General features: G+C 42.0%; 1 protein-coding gene across 1 annotated transcript in view; it reads left to right on the plus strand.

Annotated features, from left to right (window-relative positions):
- The window catches only part of ttn.1 (titin, tandem duplicate 1), a gene marked incomplete in the record, with an annotated part of 170,421 nt that overhangs the window by 31,897 nt on the left and 118,101 nt on the right, over positions 1-20,423 (plus strand). Inside the window, 19 exon segments of the mRNA XM_037686817.1 lie at positions 457-4,140; positions 4,572-4,850; positions 5,129-5,695; positions 5,871-6,152; positions 6,238-6,516; positions 6,608-6,889; positions 6,970-7,248; positions 7,336-7,623; positions 7,718-7,996; positions 8,078-8,359; positions 8,849-9,127; positions 9,520-9,798; positions 13,634-13,924; positions 14,266-14,553; positions 16,317-16,433; positions 16,516-16,798; positions 16,933-17,116; positions 17,747-17,827; positions 17,921-18,188. Of these exon segments, the coding sequence (XP_037542745.1) occupies positions 457-4,140; positions 4,572-4,850; positions 5,129-5,695; positions 5,871-6,152; positions 6,238-6,516; positions 6,608-6,889; positions 6,970-7,248; positions 7,336-7,623; positions 7,718-7,996; positions 8,078-8,359; positions 8,849-9,127; positions 9,520-9,798; positions 13,634-13,924; positions 14,266-14,553; positions 16,317-16,433; positions 16,516-16,798; positions 16,933-17,116; positions 17,747-17,827; positions 17,921-18,188 (8,571 nt within the window).

Consider the following 20,423-nt stretch of genomic DNA (forward strand, 5'->3'; position numbering starts at 1 on the left):
TTTAACCAAGCTCCTTTTCATGTTCTGACTGTTGTGAAATTCTGCTTGAATCAACATGGGAACATGTTTTACTGCAGTTTGTAGTTTTTGAATGCAGTAATGCAACTTTTCAAAAAATATGATTGTTTTTCTTAATACTGAGTTCTGGTTATATGTCTGAGGAAAACCTATGATGAGCCAGAGAATACATATCCTGTGTAATTAATGAATGATCAGAACTATAAATCAGAGGTACATTCAGCTCCACTGTCATTGTAAATGTTGAGGACAAACAATAAATAATTTCACTCTTGTTGATTTTTAGTTTTCATGCCACTCTTTGACCTCAACTGATAGCAGAGATATTTACAACTCATCAGAGAATAACTGAGAATAACATTTTTGTTTTCATTGCAACTGATTATACTGAGGCCGGGATGTGAGATTTACTTCATGAACTGTCATTGTTTCACTCAGCCTTTTCCAGTTCAACTGTTATGATGGAGGAGGAAACCCAGGAGTTGTACTACACCGGCGTAAAGTTGCCTCACAAAACCAGAACACTTGAACTCAAACCAGCATCCAAACATTTTTCCAGCACTTTAGAGAAGAAAAAAGAAAAACCAGTTTTTCTCAGCAAACTTTCTCCAGCGGCTACAACTGTTGGAGAAACTTTTGCTTTTACTGTTAAAGTCTCTGGTTTTCCTAAACCCACAGTCCAGTGGTTCCACAATGGGCAGAATATAACCTCTTCATCTTTGTATAGGTTTATTCATGAAGAGGAGGCGTACAGCTTACTCATTGACAAAGTTCAAAGGGAGTTTGAGGGAGAGTATTCCTGCACGGTCAGCAACAGGTTTGGGCAGTCAACATGCTCATCTTACCTCTTTGTTCATCTGAAGGAACCCCAAAGTGAGGACAAAACTGATGGCAAGCCCCCAAAGTTTCTGAAACCTGTCAAGTCTGTTCAGGTGTCTGAGGGGGGTGAGTGTTTCTTCAGGTATACTGTGACTGGAGACCCTCTTCCTCGGGTTCAGTGGTTCAAAGGCAGCATCCACATTGATCCTAGTGGGTTCTATATCTTGGTGAACAACCCAGATGGTTCAGGCTTTATGAATATTAAAGGTGTCAAGCAAGAGCACAGTGGCGTCTACACCTGTAAGGCCTCCAACCAGCACGGGGAAGACTCCTGTAGTGCTGAGCTGCTTGCATTCAGTCAGAAACTCCAAGAAGAGCACATGTTAGTTCAGAAAACCAAAGGTCTGAAGATTTCTATGACTGAGCAAAGCACAGAGTCCAGATTATACCAAGAAAGGGCACGGTCTGATCAGCTGATCTATACGATCAGCACAGACGATCGGCTGATTATTCCCAGTGAGGAGGTGGGAACACTCAAAGAGCTCAATATTTCTGCTGCCACTCTCCATCGGGACCAGTTTACCCACCAAGCAGCAGTTCTGCAGTCCCATGAAGTACAGGAGAAAGTTTCTTTGGCTCCAGCCCACCCACCAGAGGTCTCAGCTGTTTCTACAAAGCAGCTTCAAGCAGCAATGATTTTGTCCTCAGTTCAGGAGAAACAAAAGATCACAGAGCAGCACTCTGAGAGAATCCTCAGCCCTGAGATAGTTGAGCTTCAGTTGTCCAAAGAACAACCATCTAAGCTCATGTCAGCCACATCTGAGGAGGTCGTACCACTCACCACAGTCAGTGCCAAACCTTTGACATACCAGACTGCAGAGCTCATAGAGACCACTACAGAGCCCAGGCAGCTCGTTAGCAGTCATCAAGTAGAATCGGCTTTGCCCATTCTTAACGAACCTTCAGGTGCCATACACAAACAAGAGGAGGAAAAGAGTTTCAGAGTCAAAGAGGGGGTCAAGATTTTGTACTCGGCTCAATCTGCAGAGCAACTACTGCTCTTAGAAACACACACTGAGCCTCTGCCAGCTTTGGACAAAGCTCATACACCTTTAATTGAAAAAGAACAACCTAAGCCAATGCTAACACCTGTAAGTGAAACTAGAGTGGCTTTATCTAAAGAGCAGCCATTTGAAATGCAAAGGCCAAAGGAGCAAACAATCAGACCAGTCAAAGAGGAGGTGTGCAAATCAGCAACAACCTGTGAAAAGAAATACCAGGTTCAGGCCGAACAAACCGGACAGGTGGCACCTCTAGATTCTTCAGTGAGTCTTCAGCCCCTGTGTGAACAAAAACAAGTCCTAAATCTGCAGGCTATCAGTGACCAGAGTGTGTTAGAGTCTGAGGGAAGGCTCAGCAGTGAAAAGCCTGTCACAGAGAAAGCAGAAGTGAGGAGTATGCTGCCGACTTTGTTACATTCAGTGACCCAAGATGGGCAGCGGTCAGTGGTATGTGAGGCAACTTCAGAGTTCTCAGCAAAGGTTGACTGTACCTCCATTCAGCCAAAGAAAGAGCAACCACCCACAAAACACCTACAGTCTGTCGATTCTTTATCGGTTTTGCTAAAGGAAGATACACTTACCTTAACAAAACCTGATCAACAGATGGCAGTAATAAAACAGGAAAGGTCCAGAAGCCATGCAGCCACCTCAGAGATGAGAAGAAAAATCACTGCAGATTATCACAAAAATATCGACCTGTCTGTAGATGAGATTAGGCTGCAGTTTCAAACAGAATCCAGGACTCCAAGCATTCTCGGTGTGTCCACCCAGCCTCTACAGCTACCAAAAGAGACGGCTTTCACTTCCTATTATAAGCCGCAGCAAGCATTAGTGCAGCGAGAATGCTACTGGAATATCATGCAATCCTTAAATGTCACAGACACTCGTGCTCTAGAGGAGGGTCACACCACTAGTCTTGTTGTTGAGGATAAATTCAAGCCTATAATCAGAACTGAACCCAAGATCCTTAAGAAGCATGTTTCTATAGAAGAAAAGGCAGTAGCAACTGAAAGCTGCACCCTCCTAGAAGCTGCTGAGCAGGACTTTGCAGTTCAGATCCAAGAGGGTCAGTCAGTCCGACAGTCAGTGCTGCTAGAAGAAAAACAGATAATTGTGGAAGAGCAATCAAGAGAGATTCATGAATCCAAGGATTCGACTGTTAGTGTTAAGACCCAGCCTAAAGAGTTTGTTTATGCCCACGAGTCTCAGGACTGTCATGCTCTTTCTAAGGAACTCAGTTTTGTTGTGAGCATCCCTAAACCAATGAGTAGGACTATACAGCGCCAGCTCCAAGATGCTCTTCAGTCTGCAGTGGCAGTTGATCAGCCCGTGTTGCTGGCTGAAGTCGTAGCTAGGTTAGAGGTAGTGGAGGTACAGGAAGTAAATATTCAGAGAGAGTCCAGGAGGCCCACATTCACATACCTGATCACTTCACCTGGTGTCCCACTGGAGATTACACTGTCATTTGATGGGGAATATCCTCAGACTGCTGATCTCAGGTCTGAACTGCAGGTAGCTCTGCAAGCTATGGTTTTCCAGGAGCAGCAAAGTCTTCCATCAGAACAGCTGGGTATTATGCAGACTGAAAGGCCTCAGAAAGTTCAGGTCAGCTCAGCACCCTCCAAAAAGATGCTGTTATCTGTGGTGGACTCTGTGACGGTGGCAGAGACTGTAGCTGGATTTCCTGCAGAAGTATCCCAGTCTGCAGCAGTCAGAACTGAAGCCAGTGCTTCCTTCCATAGGGCAACAGATCAGAGTCAAACTGAACCTCATGAATCTGTGCTTGTGAGTCGGACAAAGGTCAGGTCAGAGATAGATGTTGCTGCAGCTGAAGTAACCACAACGACTGCAGACCAGGTTCCTGTAGAACAACTGGTGAGTGGGTTTGTCCACAGAGAGACCATACAAGAGTACATTTCAGAGGCCATCCTGATAAGCGAGTCCTCCGACAGCTTGATTGATTTTCCTGTTGTCGCCGAGTCGCTGCAAGACGTTTGTGCTGAAGAAAACAGTGAAGCTGTTTTTACCACCACTATTAAGCATGTCACCAAGATAAACTGGTTTTTCAATGGTCAGCTGGTGAAGTCTGGCAAAGAGTTCAAGTGTTCCACAGATCACGACACATACTCACTGATTATCAACAAAGTTGTCAAGGAGAGGCATCAAGGAGAGTATGTTTGTGAGGCTGAGAATGAAGCCGGCAGGACAACAACATCTTCAAGACTCACTGTGGTCGCAAGAGGTTGGATGATAGGCAGTTATTTGATATTATCATCAACTAACTTCACCCATCATTTCATTCAAGACTGTTGTCTCAAAACCTAAAACTAATTGCACTTTAAAGACCGAAGAAACAAAATGTTTCCTCTGGATTTTCACATCCTCACTTTTTCCCATAGCTCATCCAAACCAATGAATCATTTTTCATGACTTTCAGCATCTGTTCTTCCCCATTACTACTTCTTTTTTTATTTTTTCATTTTGCATGACTTCTCCTCTCAACCTAACAACTTTCCTCCTTCACAGTCATCACTGGATCAATTTGTTTGAGTCACTTTTCATCCCAGGACAACTGCTTTACCACATTCAGTAGAAATAGTAACATGAGTTTCCATTTCAGCTGCTTCTCTTTTCTTACTCTGTTTTTTTTTTTTTATCTTTCCCAAAATGCAGTGAAACCTGTGTTCAAACACAGAATTACTCCTTTGGAGATCAATGTTGGCAACCAAGCCAGGTTTGAATGTGACACTGAGGACGCTCCTAACGTCAGCTTCAAGTGGTTTAAAGATGGACACCCCATCAAAGAAGGGGATAAATACAGGATAATCAGTCGCTTCACTGCTTCCTCTCTGGAGGTCCTAAGCCCAGTCAAAGATGACAGTGGTGAATATACCTGCAAGGCGTCCAATCAGCATGGCAGTGATGAATGCTCCGCCTCTCTGAATGTCACGGGTAAGAGCAACACATTTCCTTCTTTTCTGCTGGTTGACTCTGGGTTGTTTCAGACGCTTATTCAGACATGTTTCATTTCCCTCAGGAATTCATCTGGTATTTCATGGTCATTTAGACACTCCTCAGATTTTCTGTGGTTTGCTTCATTGCAAATAATGTTATAGTTACTTCAAGCCCTCCTGATTTGATGTTATCCAAGTGACAGGTTTTGGTTAAAGTGCTACGACAGAGTCTAACATTTTACCACTAATGTCTTTGTTTCTTCTTGATCCTTATAGAGAAATTCCCTCCAGCTTTTCTAAGTAAACCTGACACACAGACTGTGTATGTTGGAAAGAGGGCACTGATACAATGTGCAATAGCAGGCTCTGCTCCTCTGAATGTTGTGTGGCTCAAAGACCACCAGGTTTTGCCCTCAGTGCCTGCACACTACCAAACTTCTTGTGAAAAAAATAAGCACTCTCTTGAAATACTCCAGCTTGAGGCAGCAGACCAGGGGCTGTATGTGTGCAGAGCATCTAATGATGTTGGGACGGCTGAATGCAGCATGGAGCTGCAAGTTATTGATAAGCCCAACTTTGTAAAGCCCCTGGGTCCAGTTGCTGCTGTGGTTGGAGCTCCTCTGCACCTGGACTGTCAGGTGAATGAAGACACTGGAGTAACTGTCACCTGGACCCGAGATGGTAGAAAAGTCCACCAGTCTCCAGATTGTAAACTGTCTTTTGAGAACAAGACAGTAAATCTTGATATCCTAAAAACCACACTGAAAGATTGTGGAAATTATGTGTGTATGGTGACAAATGAGGCTGGAAGTGCCTCTTGCTCCACTGCAGTGAAGGTCCAAGGTAAGGTTGTCTTAAATAGATTCTGGAATGTTTGAAACTTTTGGAAATCAGCAGCTTGTTTTAAACAAATACACTTGTCTTTCTCTTCCAAACAAGTGATGTATTTCTCTTTAAATGCTGGCTTGTTTTTGACTGATGTCTTTAATGATGGCTCTGACCAACCATGCTTCTGCAGAACCACCAGTCTTTGTAAAGAGGCTGGAAGCAACAACAGTTTGGAAGCAGGGCAGCACAGCGAGGCTGCAATGCACCGTAAAAGGATCGCCTGAGCTTCACTCAACCTGGTTTTTCAATAACAGTGAGCTGCCTGCTGGTGGCAGAGTTGCAGCCAGTTTTAAGGATGGTGTTGCCACCCTTGAGATAAGTGATGTCATGTTGAGTGACTGCGGAAACTACAATTGTGAGGTGCTCAATGAGTCTGGCTGTGAGAGTTGCAGCACTAAAGTAATTGTAAAAGGTACACAAACTTTGTCCATTTTGGAACAAAACCATTTTTTCCTCATTGGATTCTTTTTCTAACAGAACAATTTGTTCCCCATTAGAACCTCCATGTTTTAAAAAGGATGTACCCTCCATAGAGGCAGTGAGGGGATCAGTGGCTGTGTTGGAGTATGAGATTGCAGGGTCGGCACCGTTTGATGTGACTTGGAAAATGAATAAGAAACGCCTGTCTACAGATAAAAAGTACAGAATAGTGTCACAGGGATCGTTGACCTCTCTGGAGATCCACAGGTTTGAGAGTGCTGACTCTGGTGAATACGAGTGTGTCGTTTCAAATGAGGTTGGGTCGGTGATCTCAAAGTCATCAGTTAAACAGAAAGGTTAGTGCAGCAGAACCTGGACCAACTGCCACCATGGGTTCGGGATATGCTTAGTCCTCTAACATTATCTTGATTAATCCTGCTATTTCAGAGCCGCCCATCTTCTCAAAAAGGGTTGAAAGTGCTACAGCAGTTTTGGGGACTGCAGTGAAACTTCAGGGAGTCCTGAAAGGTTCAGCTCCAATCTCTGTCAAGTGGATGAAGGACTCTGAGCTGCTAAGAGATGATGATCCAACAGTCAATATGTCGTTTGAGAATAATGTTGCGAGTATTTCCTTCTCTTGTCCGGAGATAAAACATGGTGGTAAATACACCTGTCTTGCTGTAAATGAGGCCGGACAGCAGAAATGTGAGGCTGTTCTCACCATTCAAGGTTAGGAATATTATTCAGTAGGAATATTTTCACAATATACCTGTAAGTTGATGAACTCTAAAGCTTGTATTGTACTTTAGAACCAGCTAAGATCATAGAGAAAGCAGCATCCATCAGTGTCACGGCTGGTGCCATGGCCTCATTGGAGTGCACCATTTCTGGAAGCCCTGACCTCAAAGTGAAATGGTTCAAAGATGGCAAGGAGATGATCAGTGGGCGTAAATATAAAATGGCAGTGAAGGAGAACACTGCTGTTCTAAAGATTCTCTCAGCAGAAAGAGGAGACACTTCAGAGTACAAGATGGAGGTGTCCAATAAAGTCGGAAAAGATGAGTGCACATGCTCAGTGACCGTTATAGGTTGGTAACAGACAAGAGTTAATCATTAATGTGATTAAATCCTGGTCTTTGCTGACGGTTCTGCGACTGGTTTATTCCCCTACACAGATCGGGCAGTTCCACCGTCCTTCACTAAAACTCTAAAGAAAATAGATGGGAGTGTTGGTAGTAATGCCACCTTGGAGTGCAGGGTTGCTGGATCTCATCCAATGGTTGTTTCTTGGTTCAAAGACAATAAAGAAATCCACAGTGATGATAAATATCAACTGGATTTCAGTGAAAGTGCAGCCTCTGTGACAATAACAGGCCTTGATCAAGGTGATGGAGGAGTTTATACCTGCCGAGCTTCTAATGAGGCTGGACAAAACGAGACCAGCGGAACCTTGACGGTCAAAGGTGAGAGATGTTTAAATGCCATCAAAACTGTGACAACAACTAGAGATGAGCATGGCACAGATGGGCCTTGAACCGGCATGCTGTTGTTTTTCAGAACGTCCAGAATTTACACTGAAACCAGAGTCCCAGAGTGTTTCACCAGGATCTAATGTTGTGATGATGGCAACCTTTACTGGATCCCTTCCACTGGTTGTCAAATGGTTTAGAGAGGAGAAAGAGATTTTCACTGGAGGGAAGTGTTTCATTAAAAAAGATGTCTCTTCAAGCTCTTTGGAGCTTCATGCAGTGAAACCCAGTGACTCTGCTAAATATACCTGCCAAGTATCCAATGATGCTGGGAAGGTGGACTGCACCACCGTCCTCTTCGTGAAAGGTGCTGTTTGTCTTTCATCAGCAAAACCCTTCTCTCTCTACAGGACTTGTCTTTACTGTAAATGTTCTTGTTGATTTACAGAAGCGCCCACATTTACAATGAAGTTTGAGCCTTCAAGACTGCTGAAAGCTGGGCAGCCTCTAAAGCTGTCTTGCAAAGTTCAGGGAACTCCTGTCATTTCTGTCACGTGGTCTAAAGATGGATCAGAAATCACTGCTGACCACCGATACAGCATGTCTTTTGATGGCTCAGTAGCCTGTCTGGAGGTAGAAACCTCCTGTGTAGAGGATAATGGAGAGTTTGTGTGTTTGGCATCAAGTGAGGCTGGCAGAGACCAGTGCAGCTGCTCAGTAACCGTGAAAGGTTAGTTCAATATCGGGAAGTCTTCCACAGAATAGACCCTTTCTGTTTTACATAAACTCATGGAGCAAAGTCTGATCCACATTGTTTCAACCAGTGCAGTTCAGGTTACTGTCTCACACACACACTTCACTCTATCACTGTGTGAAGCTGTGGGTTTGATTCCTGGTAAGGTTACCATCCAGTCTTCCTCAGTCAGCTGTTAGAGGACAACCTGTCTATAAGTTCCCTCCCAATGATCGGTGACTGATTATTGGATGAAATGTAAGTCAAACCATCTTGTGTTTCACAAACAAGTGAAATTCTTAGCTTAAAGTGGAAAATTTAAAATACTTTTGTGAATTGGCCATGGCAAACCCAGGCATTAAATTGACTGGAATACTAAGTATAACCTTAACTTTTTATAAACTTTGTGGACTGGACTTGCCTCATCTGACTGGAACGTTTCTCCAGACAGTGGTTTTAAAAATGATCTTATCATCTTCCTTATAGAGCCTCCAGTGATTGTGAGGCCTTTTGAATCAACTGAGCTCGTGACAGGATCAGACATTATTCTGGAAGGAACCATTTCAGGTTCTCCTCCTTTTGAAATAAGTTGTTTCCTCAATGAGAAACTGATCCGAAGTGACAAAAAACATCAAGTCAATGTGGTTAAAGACAAAGTCACTCTTCAGGTATCAGACTGTGACACCAGGGATGCTGGAACATATCACTGCATTGTTGCAAATGATGTCGGAGAGGCATCTTGTTCTTGCCAGATTTCTTTGAAAGGTCAGTCAAAGTTGTTATTTTGTTCCCAACTCTAACTTCACCCAAGAAATTTCTTGTTCCTCATTTTAATCTTACCCAAGTATGATCCTGTTCCAAATATAGTCTTCTCCAAGTAGTTTCCCAACTGTGCCTAGGTAGTGTATTATTCCCCATCTTAACCATACCCAAGTAGCTTCTTGTAACCAAATTCCCAATTTTATAATGATTTTGTCTATAATTTCAAGTATTTTTCAGGGTTTTCATAAAGCAGTGTTTGTATGCATCATTTTCATTAATGGGTATTTTTCTGACTTTAAATAATTATTTAGACTGTCAACAGATCATCAGATCTGGAAGATAAATGTATTTGTATTTTGGAACCTGTAGTCTTATCTGTGGTCTTCTTCCACTAGAACCACCATCATTTGTCCAAAGACTGCAGGACATGTCCTGTATAGTGAGCTCTGAAATCTATATGAAGTGCTTATTGTCTGGATCACTCCCTATGACTGTCCGTTGGACCAAGGATAATCATGAGCTCACTGAGGATGAGCATGTTAAGATGTCCTATGAAACGGGCAATGCTGAGCTGACTTTGACAAATGTTCAATTATCTCATGCTGGGAAATATATTTGTGAGGCTCAGAACAGAGCTGGGACTCAGAGATGTGCCGCCGTTCTCATGGTCACAGGTTTGTCAGATATGTGTTCCTTGTGTCTTAACTGCAGTTTCTTCTTGTCCAGTTTGAAGCTTCATTAACACATTGATTTTAGCTGTGTCCCATGTTGTTCCACAGCCGGGATCTTCAGAACGTTCAACATCTGTCAGGGAAATATGGACTGACCCAGTCAGTGTAACACTAAGTGACCTGTTGAGGCTTGAACACAGGTTCTCAGACACCAAGATACCCAAGTCTAGATAGAAAATAATCATGTGACAATCAGAAACCAGTCCAGTGCTCAGGATTATCCAAACACTGACGAGTTATAGTGTTGATGCACCTTTAAGGGTTCAGATGTTGTAATGTTACTAATATGTAAAGCATTTCTTAATGTTTTTTTTGTCTTTCGTGGAAAATTGTTTCCCTTTTTCGTTATACAAAAATCATTGATTAATACATGGATCAAAATTATCTTTTACATGAAGATTAAAGGAGACTGAAGGTATAAAAGTATCATTTGTTCATCATCAATCTAAAACAATACAGCTGTACAAAGATACGACAGAAGTCCACATGACTGAAAAATACAAACTCTGATTGTATTAAAATTATGTTTTCTTGAGATCAAACACCTGGACATTAAAACCAGCAGCAGATACACCTACAAAGACAGAACCAGTGCAGAACGGGTTCAGTGCTCTGGGATATAACACATTTAGGGTTAGAGCACATTCTAAATACTCTGTAATTTGTTTTAATTTACATCATTTTATGTTTGAACCATGATGAAATGGCTGCATTTGTTGGCCAACAGAACCATGTCTGAAGACGCTGGACTTACCTGTGTGTAGTGGTAAGATTGGAGGTTGTGTTGGTTCTGATTTCACACACATCATGTTTTCATGTAATGTTTTAATTGTTTCTTTGCTCTAACACACCTGATTCAGTGGTTTAATTACTTCTTTAAGTTCAGCGGAAGCCTGTTAATCACCTGTCATTCAAATCAGGTGTGCTGGAGCAGATGAACAACTAAAACATGAAGGATGGTGTTCCTCAGGGAGCAGGGTTGGGACCACTGCTTTAGGCAGTCAGATTAATATTAGTTAAGAAACTCCTCAAGTAAGAATCATTCAGGAATGAATAATTGATTTCAAACAGTCCCAGATAAATGGAAAATGAGAAAAACCCAAACATCCTAATATTTAGTCCTCTAAAATGAAAACAATCTAGGGTTATGGAGCTCCTAAGTCTGAGCTTGAGAAATGTTTTTCAGGCCTTGATAAACAAATATCTAATGATTATTTAATTTTGTTTGACACAGACAAGGTGTTTCCTCCCACATTCATAAAGAAACTAGCAAACCTCCAAGCAGTGATGGGTTCAGAGGTCACGTTGGCATGCAAAGTGGATGGTTCTCTTCCATTCCTAACTGAATGGTGTAAAGGGAAACAAACTATCAGTGAGGGACCAAAGTACAAACTTCTGCAGATTGGAAGAACAGTCTCACTGCAGTTCAAGCTGAGTGAAGGTGGTGATACAGGAACGTATTCCTGCAAAGTTACAAATGAAGCAGGCAGCTGTGTGTGCAGCGGTGTTCTTACAGCTAAAGGTTAGCATTCAGACATTTTCTGATTAAATGAGAAGCTTGAAATCATGTATCTTAATAATTTCTCTGCGTGGATTTTAGTGGCGCCAAGATTTTCAGCTGAACTCGAGGCTCAGAATGTTACTCCAAACTCTGACGTGAGCTTCAGAGTTGTCTTTGAAGGAACTCCCCCCTTTACAGTGAAATGGTTCAAGGATGATGCTGAACTTGTTGCTGGAGCATCGTGTGCAATAAGTCTGAAGAAAAACTCTTCTTCCTTGGAGCTCATTGCAGTTCAAGCTCTACAAAGTGGAGTTTATTCTTGCCAAGTTACCAACGAAGCAGGAATGGTGAAAACTGCAGCAGAGATGTTGGTGAAAGGTTGGACTCTTATTTTTTTGGCCACCATCATCATTGCTCATTGTCAAGACCATCCTTTTCTTCAGTTTCACGCTTTATCTTCATTTCACTTCTTTTTTCTTCCCATGAATCTCTTTGTTTGAGTCATCTTTCACTGCATCCAATAACATTTTCATCCTTCATCCATCACAGTGATGCTCGGGTATTATTTTATGTTGGGGAACGTAACTGAACCTTTTTTTTTAAAGTCCCAGAACCTCCTCAGTTTATCCAGAATCAACCTTCTAAAGAAATATGTCATAAACCACAGGACTGATTTAATGAAACTCTGGAAGGAATTATTGGTTGAACAACTTATAATCTGTTGAAGTAAACCTGACTTAAGATGACCACTACAGCTAATCAACCTTAGTAAACACAAAAAAACCTGCTATGACAGTCAGTTTTACAGACATTGAGCTCAGATTTGGAGTGGTAGGAGCTGAGAGTCATACCAAATATGTACTTTGAGGAACGAGATTGCGCCAAAGCTTTGCTTAAAACTTTGGTGTGAAATTGCAGTAGGCAATATACATCCCTTCAAGATAGTTTACATTTAGCCATTTTTTCTTGCATTACAAATACCCATCATTAGCTTGGATATCTGTCATTCATCACTGCCTCTTACAGAATCTGCTTGCTCCATCAGCAAGAGAACACCATTTTCACAGTTGTCAAAGCACTGATGCTCAGAGTCGTGTTCACCTGTGGTCCACGAGGCTTAGAGTTGGATTTATCAGTAAACCAATAATAAGCATGAGGTAGAGGAAAGATGGCAAGATGATTTGGGCCTTTTATCACTATCCTCTCAACACAGCACACTGCAGCTACGTGCTGGAAATTCTGAGCAGCAACTAAGACAAGGACTAGGGCAAATAAACTTGTGAAACTTTCAGTATTCAAGATTCTGATGCCTGTTGTGTCCATGTCAAATCAGGTAACAGTAGCCAACAACTCTGAACTTAAAGTTATCATTATCTACTCAAAGAAGGAAGTGAGCAAGTTCTTATGAGAATACTATCTCCACTCACGCAGCTATTTTTTTAAGGTCTGTAACATTTCTGAATTTCAATGCTCAGCTCGAACGTTGTCCGCCCACAAAGATTGTCTTCCTACACATAGATTTTCAGCTCTCTTCAGGTACCACACAGAAACCACCAACATTGGTGGTCAACATTACTTCTTTCAAAACCCATACAATTTGTAAAAAAAAAACAAAACTAAAGGATGTCATTCATGAACTGGGTCAATCCTTGAGGTTTGGGTTTACATACACTGGAAGCCAAGTGGGAGAGGAATGAGAAGTTTCTTACCTGTACAGCATAACATCTTCCAAGTCCTCCAGTGTTTGGAGGTACTCAACAATGACAGATCTGCTGCTGGATAATACACCGGTGACATTTCTAATGCAGGATGAAGTTACAAGAGGGTAACAATAGGTAACACACTAACCAGCTCATTTCACTTCACTATCATCTTCATCTCCAGTAATCTGTAAAATGCAGGTGTTTCTGTGAGTTTATTGGTAACAGAGGCCGATATGTTGTAAGAAGTCCTGGTTGGTGTTTGAGATTATTTTTGGACTGGCTGGTTTTGTGTCTGATTGGAAACAAAGTTGTACTTTAAGGTATCACAGGTGTCTGAGAGCAGATATTCACAGGGCTCTGGTAAAATATGCTTGATGGTTAGGCAGTAGTGTTTGTATATCCTTTATTTCTTTGACTTTGTTTAACAAGTTTGTTTTATCTGTTTTAATGGGTTGTTCTTTCTGAAGTTATGGTAAAGGCTCAGAGGCCTTGGTAAAGGATACACTTACGAATGTACAGTAAGGTAATTTTCACTGTCACAACCTGATTTTCTTCATTGTACCTTTCACAACAGAACGAAAAGTTCCTCCAAACTTCACCAAGAGACCTCCTGAGACCATGGTGGATTCAACTGGTAAGGTCGTACAGATGGAGGGTCGGGTGTCCGGCTCTCAGCCACTGACCATCACCTGGTATAAAGACAATAAGGAGATCTCTGCCTCTGACAAATATGACATCAGTTTGAAGAACAACATGGCCATTCTGTGTGTCAGAGACTCCATCGTTCCAGACAGTGGTCTGTACACCTGCGAGGTTTCCAATGAAGCAGGCAAAGCTTCATGTCAGGTCTCTCTCACACTTTCAGGTAAGAATGCATCTGTTCTCTAAAATCAGTTGGGCCATATTTTTTTGTTGGGTTTTACTTTAATTTTCTAGTCTTTTTGAGGACAATTGGTTTGTTTGAAACTCACTCAGTTCTTGCAAAGTTTAATCTTCAACTATTAGAACCTTAAATCTCTAAAAACATTATTCAAATGACTGGACATTACTTTGTCTAATCAAGATTACAGCCAGTTTTTTGGCATCAAATTTAAAACCTCAATTACCCTGTTTTCTATCAGAAACTGCACAAGTGGCCCAAAGTGCCATGATGTTACCTGAAAACCAGGTCTTTGAAATCCTGCTATTCTGCCATCACTTTTTCAGAAACTGCCCAGGCTCCCAAATTTGATGTTCCTCTGGAACCGGTGACGGTAAATGAGGGAGACAAGCTCAGCCTCAAATGTCACGTGAAAGGATCCTCACCTCTTACCATACAGTGGATGAAGGACAGGAAGGAGCTGAAGTCCAGTGACAACACCAAAGTCACATTTGTTGGTGGTACAGCCTCCCTGGAGATCAGATCTGTGTCAACAACTGATGCAGGAGATTACCTGTGCAAAGCCAGCAACACTACCGGCAGTGACTTCTGCAAATCCAAAGTCACTGTAAAAGGTAACCAGACGTATCTGTAAAATATAGCCAGGTTAATATGTATGGTCCAAATGTAGTTTTTTAATTCTATTTAACAAGGTTAAGTCAGGTCCTCTGGACAGATTCTTCGTAGTTGAAACATTTCGTCTTTTATTTAAAAGACTTGTTCAGTTTGAGGAAAGCAACAAACAGTCTTATAAACTGAACCTTCTTATAGTGGATCACCCAGTTTGCTGCTGGCAGCCAGAACTAGTTGTTCACATGATAAAGAAGGACCATCAGCCTAACAATTGATCTTTTGTGCCCTGATGGCCTCTTGCTATTCACAGAGGGCTGAGTGATACTAACACTAACAGCATTGTAAGAAGGGACAGTTGAACACGGAGGCCTCCGCCTCTGTTTATGGATGGATGAGTTCTTTTCACAAAAATGGCTTTCTTGACTCCTCTCTTAAACCAACTTTCCTCTCTATTAAGGATGTGCACATCTTCATCCCTGAAAGAGTGACTGCTGGCCTGAGATAAGTGTAGCCCACAGAGTCCTGGCCTGACAATGTTGCTCTTCTGTGCTGGACCATCCTTTTGGCCAGTGGCTGTTTATTTTCCGTGACGTTTGACTGATCACAGCCCTCCTGGCACTGAACAGCATTCACAATATTAATCTGTTTGTGCTGGAGGACTGGATCTTTGGGATGAACCAGTCTTTGTGGTAATATATTTTGGGGTTTGAAAGCCACTGGGATGTCATGTTTAGAAAGTAAACATCTCAGTTTCTCTGAAACTCCTGCAACATACAGAATGACCACTGGTCTGGGTTTCTCCTTTTCACCTGATGGCTGGCTGGAGTCCTGTTTGGTTTTCTTCTCCAATTTCAGGAAGGCCCAGTTAGGTTATCCGCATTGCTCCCGGGCCTGTCTTGTGTGGGATCTCTCCTTTTCCCTGGCTCCAGAGTTAGTGGGGATGCTGTCCACTTTGTGCTACAGAGTCCTGATGACTCCTAACTTTTCTGGAGCCAGGGAAAGGAGAGATCCCACACAAGACAGGCTCTGCAGCAATGTGGATATCCTAACTTGTTGTGGGTGTAGAAACAATATAGTAGGGGGCTCAGCACATAGCCCTGTTGTGAGCCGGTGCTCAGAGTGCGAGTGGAGGTAAGATGTTGGCAGAGTTTCACAGTCTCGGACCAGGTGGTGCGAAAGTCCTTTACCCAGGTACACATGAAAGGGGCTAGGCCGAGAAAGATGTGATCAGTTTGTCCTTCAGAAGTCTAATCCTAAATAAGTAGAACTAATGGAAAGATCAGAAAACCAGAGCAACACTAAATACAGGATTTATTAAACAGGAAAGTCTTCAGTCCAGTCTTAAAATTAGACAGTCAGCATCATGGACAAAAACTGGAAGTTGGTTCCACTAAAGAGGAGCCTGAGAACTTGTGACCTGTGACCTGAGAAGGCCACAGTTGTGAAATTAACTATATAAAGGGTATTTTTATAAGAGTACATAAAACTGTGTGACAGTCAGATAAATCCAGTACATCCAAACATTTCACATGCAAATTATTTACTCCAGGTACCAACTGAGAAAACTGGAAAATACACAATAAGTCTTACAATGAGCATCAGCTCTCCTTTTTCTCTTTATAGAAAGTGTAAGAGAATAATCATTATAAATAGAGGACTATCAATTTTTTCTAGTGATTATGAAGATGTCCTACTGATTAGGATTTAAACTTTCAGTGTCTTGGTCTGAGTCTCCGTTGCACTCACATGCACCTTCTATTTTCAGACACAGGAGTACAGACAGCCCCCACAGGACCTGCTGCCCCAGCTGCAGCTGCCCCAGCCAAAAGACTCGACAATCTGTTCTTCATCGAGGAACCCCAAAATGTTACCGTCACAGAGAGTAAGACCATCCCTCCTTCTACACTGAAATCTCTCGTTACCAGAAATTTGGTCCTCTACTTTCTTGTTTGTCTCATTTTCAGAGGGCACCGCCACCTTCATCGCCAAGATTGGAGGAGATCCAATCCCCAGTGTGAAGTGGATGAAGGGCAAATGGAGGCAGATCACCCCTGGTGGTCGTATCTCCATTGAGCACAAAGGACAGGATGCCAAAATGGAGATCAGAGAGGTGACCAAGTCTGACTCTGGTCTCTACAGATGTGTGGCCTCAAACAAACATGGAGAGATTGAATGTGGTGCTGAAATTGAAGTTTCCAAAAAGGAAGAAGTGGAAGGATTTGGAGACATAAGAACAAGACTCAAGAAGTAAAAAACAATTTCTTTATTTCCTTAAAAACTAAACAGTGAATGTAATTTATGTTAGAGAGAACAGATGTCTTCATTTGCATCTTCATGACTGGAAGATATTGCATCACTTTATGATTTTCATATTTTTTCAGGACTCCTTCCAAACAAAAAAGTCCCAAGAAACTTGAAGAGATCAGTATTGTAGATCTACTCAGAGGCCATGACCCTAAAGACTATGAAAGGATTCTACGGGAACATGGAATCACTGACTTCAGAGCAATCCTACAGGCTGTGGAGTTCCTAAAGAAGGAGAAGGAGATGGAAACTGGAAAAGTGGTACAACTAAAAGCAAAACCCATCACTTCAGTGGTTTCTGGCTGATTTCTGATTTGAATCCTTTAAAGACATATTTCTGGGCTTTCAAATCAGGACTAGAAAGCAATTAAAGATTTAATCTAAACAAGGTCCACAGGTCAGAACTCAAATCTGGGTCTTAAGTGATGAGTACATTCTGTTCTTTAGGCTTCAATCTTTTTGTTCAAATTAAATATTTGCTTTTGGATAAAGGCTTCTAGAAGTTACATCCAGGGCTGAATTTGAATGAACGAAGGTTGAGAAATCTTTAAAACTTGGGAATCAAATGACCCAAACTCTGACCCTTTAATTCATTTCAATTCAGTTTATTTATAAAGCGCCAAGTCACAACAGAAGTCATCTCAGGGCACTGAACAGAAACATTCACATACGTACATAAAAAGTAAGTTAACACTTTTTATCTTTAAAAGGACATTTAAGGCTGGTATCGAGATTTAGTTTCAACTACAGACTTGGTGTTTCAGTTCTGTTCAGTCAAAGGTTTGTACATATTTATAGGTGAGGTTCAGTCAGATCTCTGTTCTGCAGGGTTCAAAGTGAAGAATTCCTTGGTTGTTGCAGTTGTACCATCATCTATCTGTCCCACTGCAGGGGGTCGAGCACGGTGGTCGGGTTGAAGAAGAAGACATGGCCAAGCTAATTGAACAGTTAGAGGGACGCGTTGCAGCCGAGGTAAACACCAGAGCTCTCAAAAGTCACACTTGGCACCCTGCTCTAAAGTACTTAGACATAAGAAAATGTTCAAATGTATTATTTTGTCCTCAGCCTGTTTCTGTGATCGAGGACATCAGTGACCAGATCAGTGCAGAGAACCAGACCGCCACGTTCGAGTGTCAGATCAGAATCAATTACCCAGAGATCACTCTGACTTGGTACAAGGGCACACAGAAACTGGACAATAGCGCCAAGTATGACATCAGCAGCATGGGTGACCGCCATTATCTGAAGGTCAAGAACTGCCAGGTGAAAGATCAGGGCAACTACCGCGTGGTCTGTGGTTCTCACATCTCCAACGCCAAACTCACTGTCACTGGTAAGAGTCCAAACGTGTCTTCTTCTGTTCGGGACCCTGTCAGCTGTCTGTAATGCTGTCTTTAATGTTGTGCCTGTCTTCTGTTTGATGATCAAGAGCTGCTGACATGTCAGTCACGGCTCGGAACCAACTCTTGTAAAACAGACCTCTTCAAATCAGTTCACCTTAAACACTCAAAGAGTCCAGTAGGGATCTGAACGCTTCTGTGGTCACCTGTGGTCAGAACAGTCTGCTGCTCAAACTAACATGAACCTGAAGGTAAACTTTGACTCTGATCTTCTGGTTTTAGCCGACCAAATTCAGTTCACTAAATGCATCCAAAGCATCGAGGTCGACCAACGCCAATCTGCTACCTTTGAGTGCGAGTTGTCCTTTGACAACGCCACCGTCACATGGTACAAAGACTCATGGGAGCTCAAAGAGAGCCTCAAATATACGTTCAGGACCGAGGGCCGGCGGCACTTTATGACCATCTGTAACGTCGCTGCAGAGGACGAAGGTTTGTCAAACAACAAAGAGCATTTTATTTTCCACTAGAGGAAGATTTTGGATTGATGTAGAAATAGAAACAGGAGAAAAAAAAAAAATATATATATATATATATATATATATATATATATATATATATATATACATACATATATATGATGAGGCTGCAAGAAATCAACCGTCTGAGATTCTAAGCTCCAGAAAATGTCAGGAAAGGAACTTTAACGTGAAAGTATTTTCAAAAACACAAATCTATTTATGCAGCTGAGTAAATTAAATATGTGAACAGCTGGCTGTAAAGAAAGCAGCTGATATTAAGTAAACATCTAAACAGCTGGATGTTGTTTCTCAGGCGTTTACTCGGTGATCGCTCGTCTGGACCCAATGGGAGAAGCTCGAAGCACAGCAGAACTTTACCTGTCAGGAAAAGGTGTGTAGGTTTGAGCCGGCAGCAGCTGTTGTAGGTTGATCTTATGATGACTGAAGCGTTCCTCGCTGGTTGCAGCTCTAACTCCTCCCTGTCCTTTCACAGAAATTGGGTTAGAGAAGGTTCCTCAGGGTAAGCTCGTTCGTTTTGATTTTCATTTAATTAAAAAGTCTGTCTTTTAAACACTTTCAGATACTCTTTAATCTCCACAGTGATTAATAATAATAATAAAAATATTTGTGGCCAATCTGTAGATTACCCAGATTCACTGGTTCTGGTACCAGAAGCAGAGCCCATGGTTATTTGTAGAGGTGGGTCCGGTTCTCTTTACCTAAACCTGCTCAGTCTTTACTCTCAGCTGTTGGTTTGAACCTTTTTTTTCTACCTAAAGATTCCTCAGAGTTTTTTCACTTCGAGGAGCGATTTGGGGCTACAGGTACAAAAACCGGTGTCAGCTAACCCTCCTGTCCGTGAAACACCAATCTGTGTTTAATACGTCAGATTAAACCTTTCATCCTTAACCTTCATCCTGAGTAACTAAATGTGATCACATAATAAACTCGGATTATTAATCCTGTTATTTTCTCACAGAATAACTCGGACTCTGAATCGTCTGAAGGGTTTTGATTGTCACGAGTGTCAGAAACTTTGTTGCTGACTGAGGAGAATTAAACTTTTCCAGTTAATGTTTGTAAATGTGAACTGGGGAAGTGGTGGTGCAGAGGTTAGAGAAGGCAAGCTTGTGATCGGAAGTTCGCTGGTTCAACCCCTCCCGAACAACATCAGAATGTGGCTGGGAAAGGTGAAGTACTCACACCTGCCTCCACCCTCATTTGCTCCACTATAGGTCTTTGAGCAAGACCCTTAACCCCCACCATCTGCTCCCCTCGGGCACCCTAGATGGCAGCTCTCTGCTCCACACTGAGGGCTGTGGTCGCTCGGTGGTCTGTGGTCATGTCAGGAAGAACATCTGGTGTAAAAACAATCGTCAAGTCTTCGTGCGAGTTAGTTCGCTGTGGCAACCCCTGAAGAAGAGAGCAGCTGAAAGAAGAAGAAAAAAGTTGTAAATGAGAACTGGTTCTCAAACATTTCATCTGGCAAAACAAACAAATAAATAAAAAATAATAATGTATTCAAGAGCACTTCACATTTTTAAATCTTGAAGTTCTACATTGCAAGAGTCAAAAAAATAAAATAAATTAACAGTTTCAATAAAAATCACATAATAATGAGTTATAACCATAAAAACAACAAAACAAAAATGTTCTTGATCCTTTTTTGAAGGATTCGGCACTCTGTGGTTCCCTCAGGTGGTTTGG

Source organism: Nematolebias whitei, chromosome 13 (genome assembly GCF_014905685.2).
Source record: "Nematolebias whitei isolate Nwh7 chromosome 13, NemWhi1, whole genome shotgun sequence".
NCBI lineage: Eukaryota > Metazoa > Chordata > Actinopteri > Cyprinodontiformes > Rivulidae > Nematolebias > Nematolebias whitei.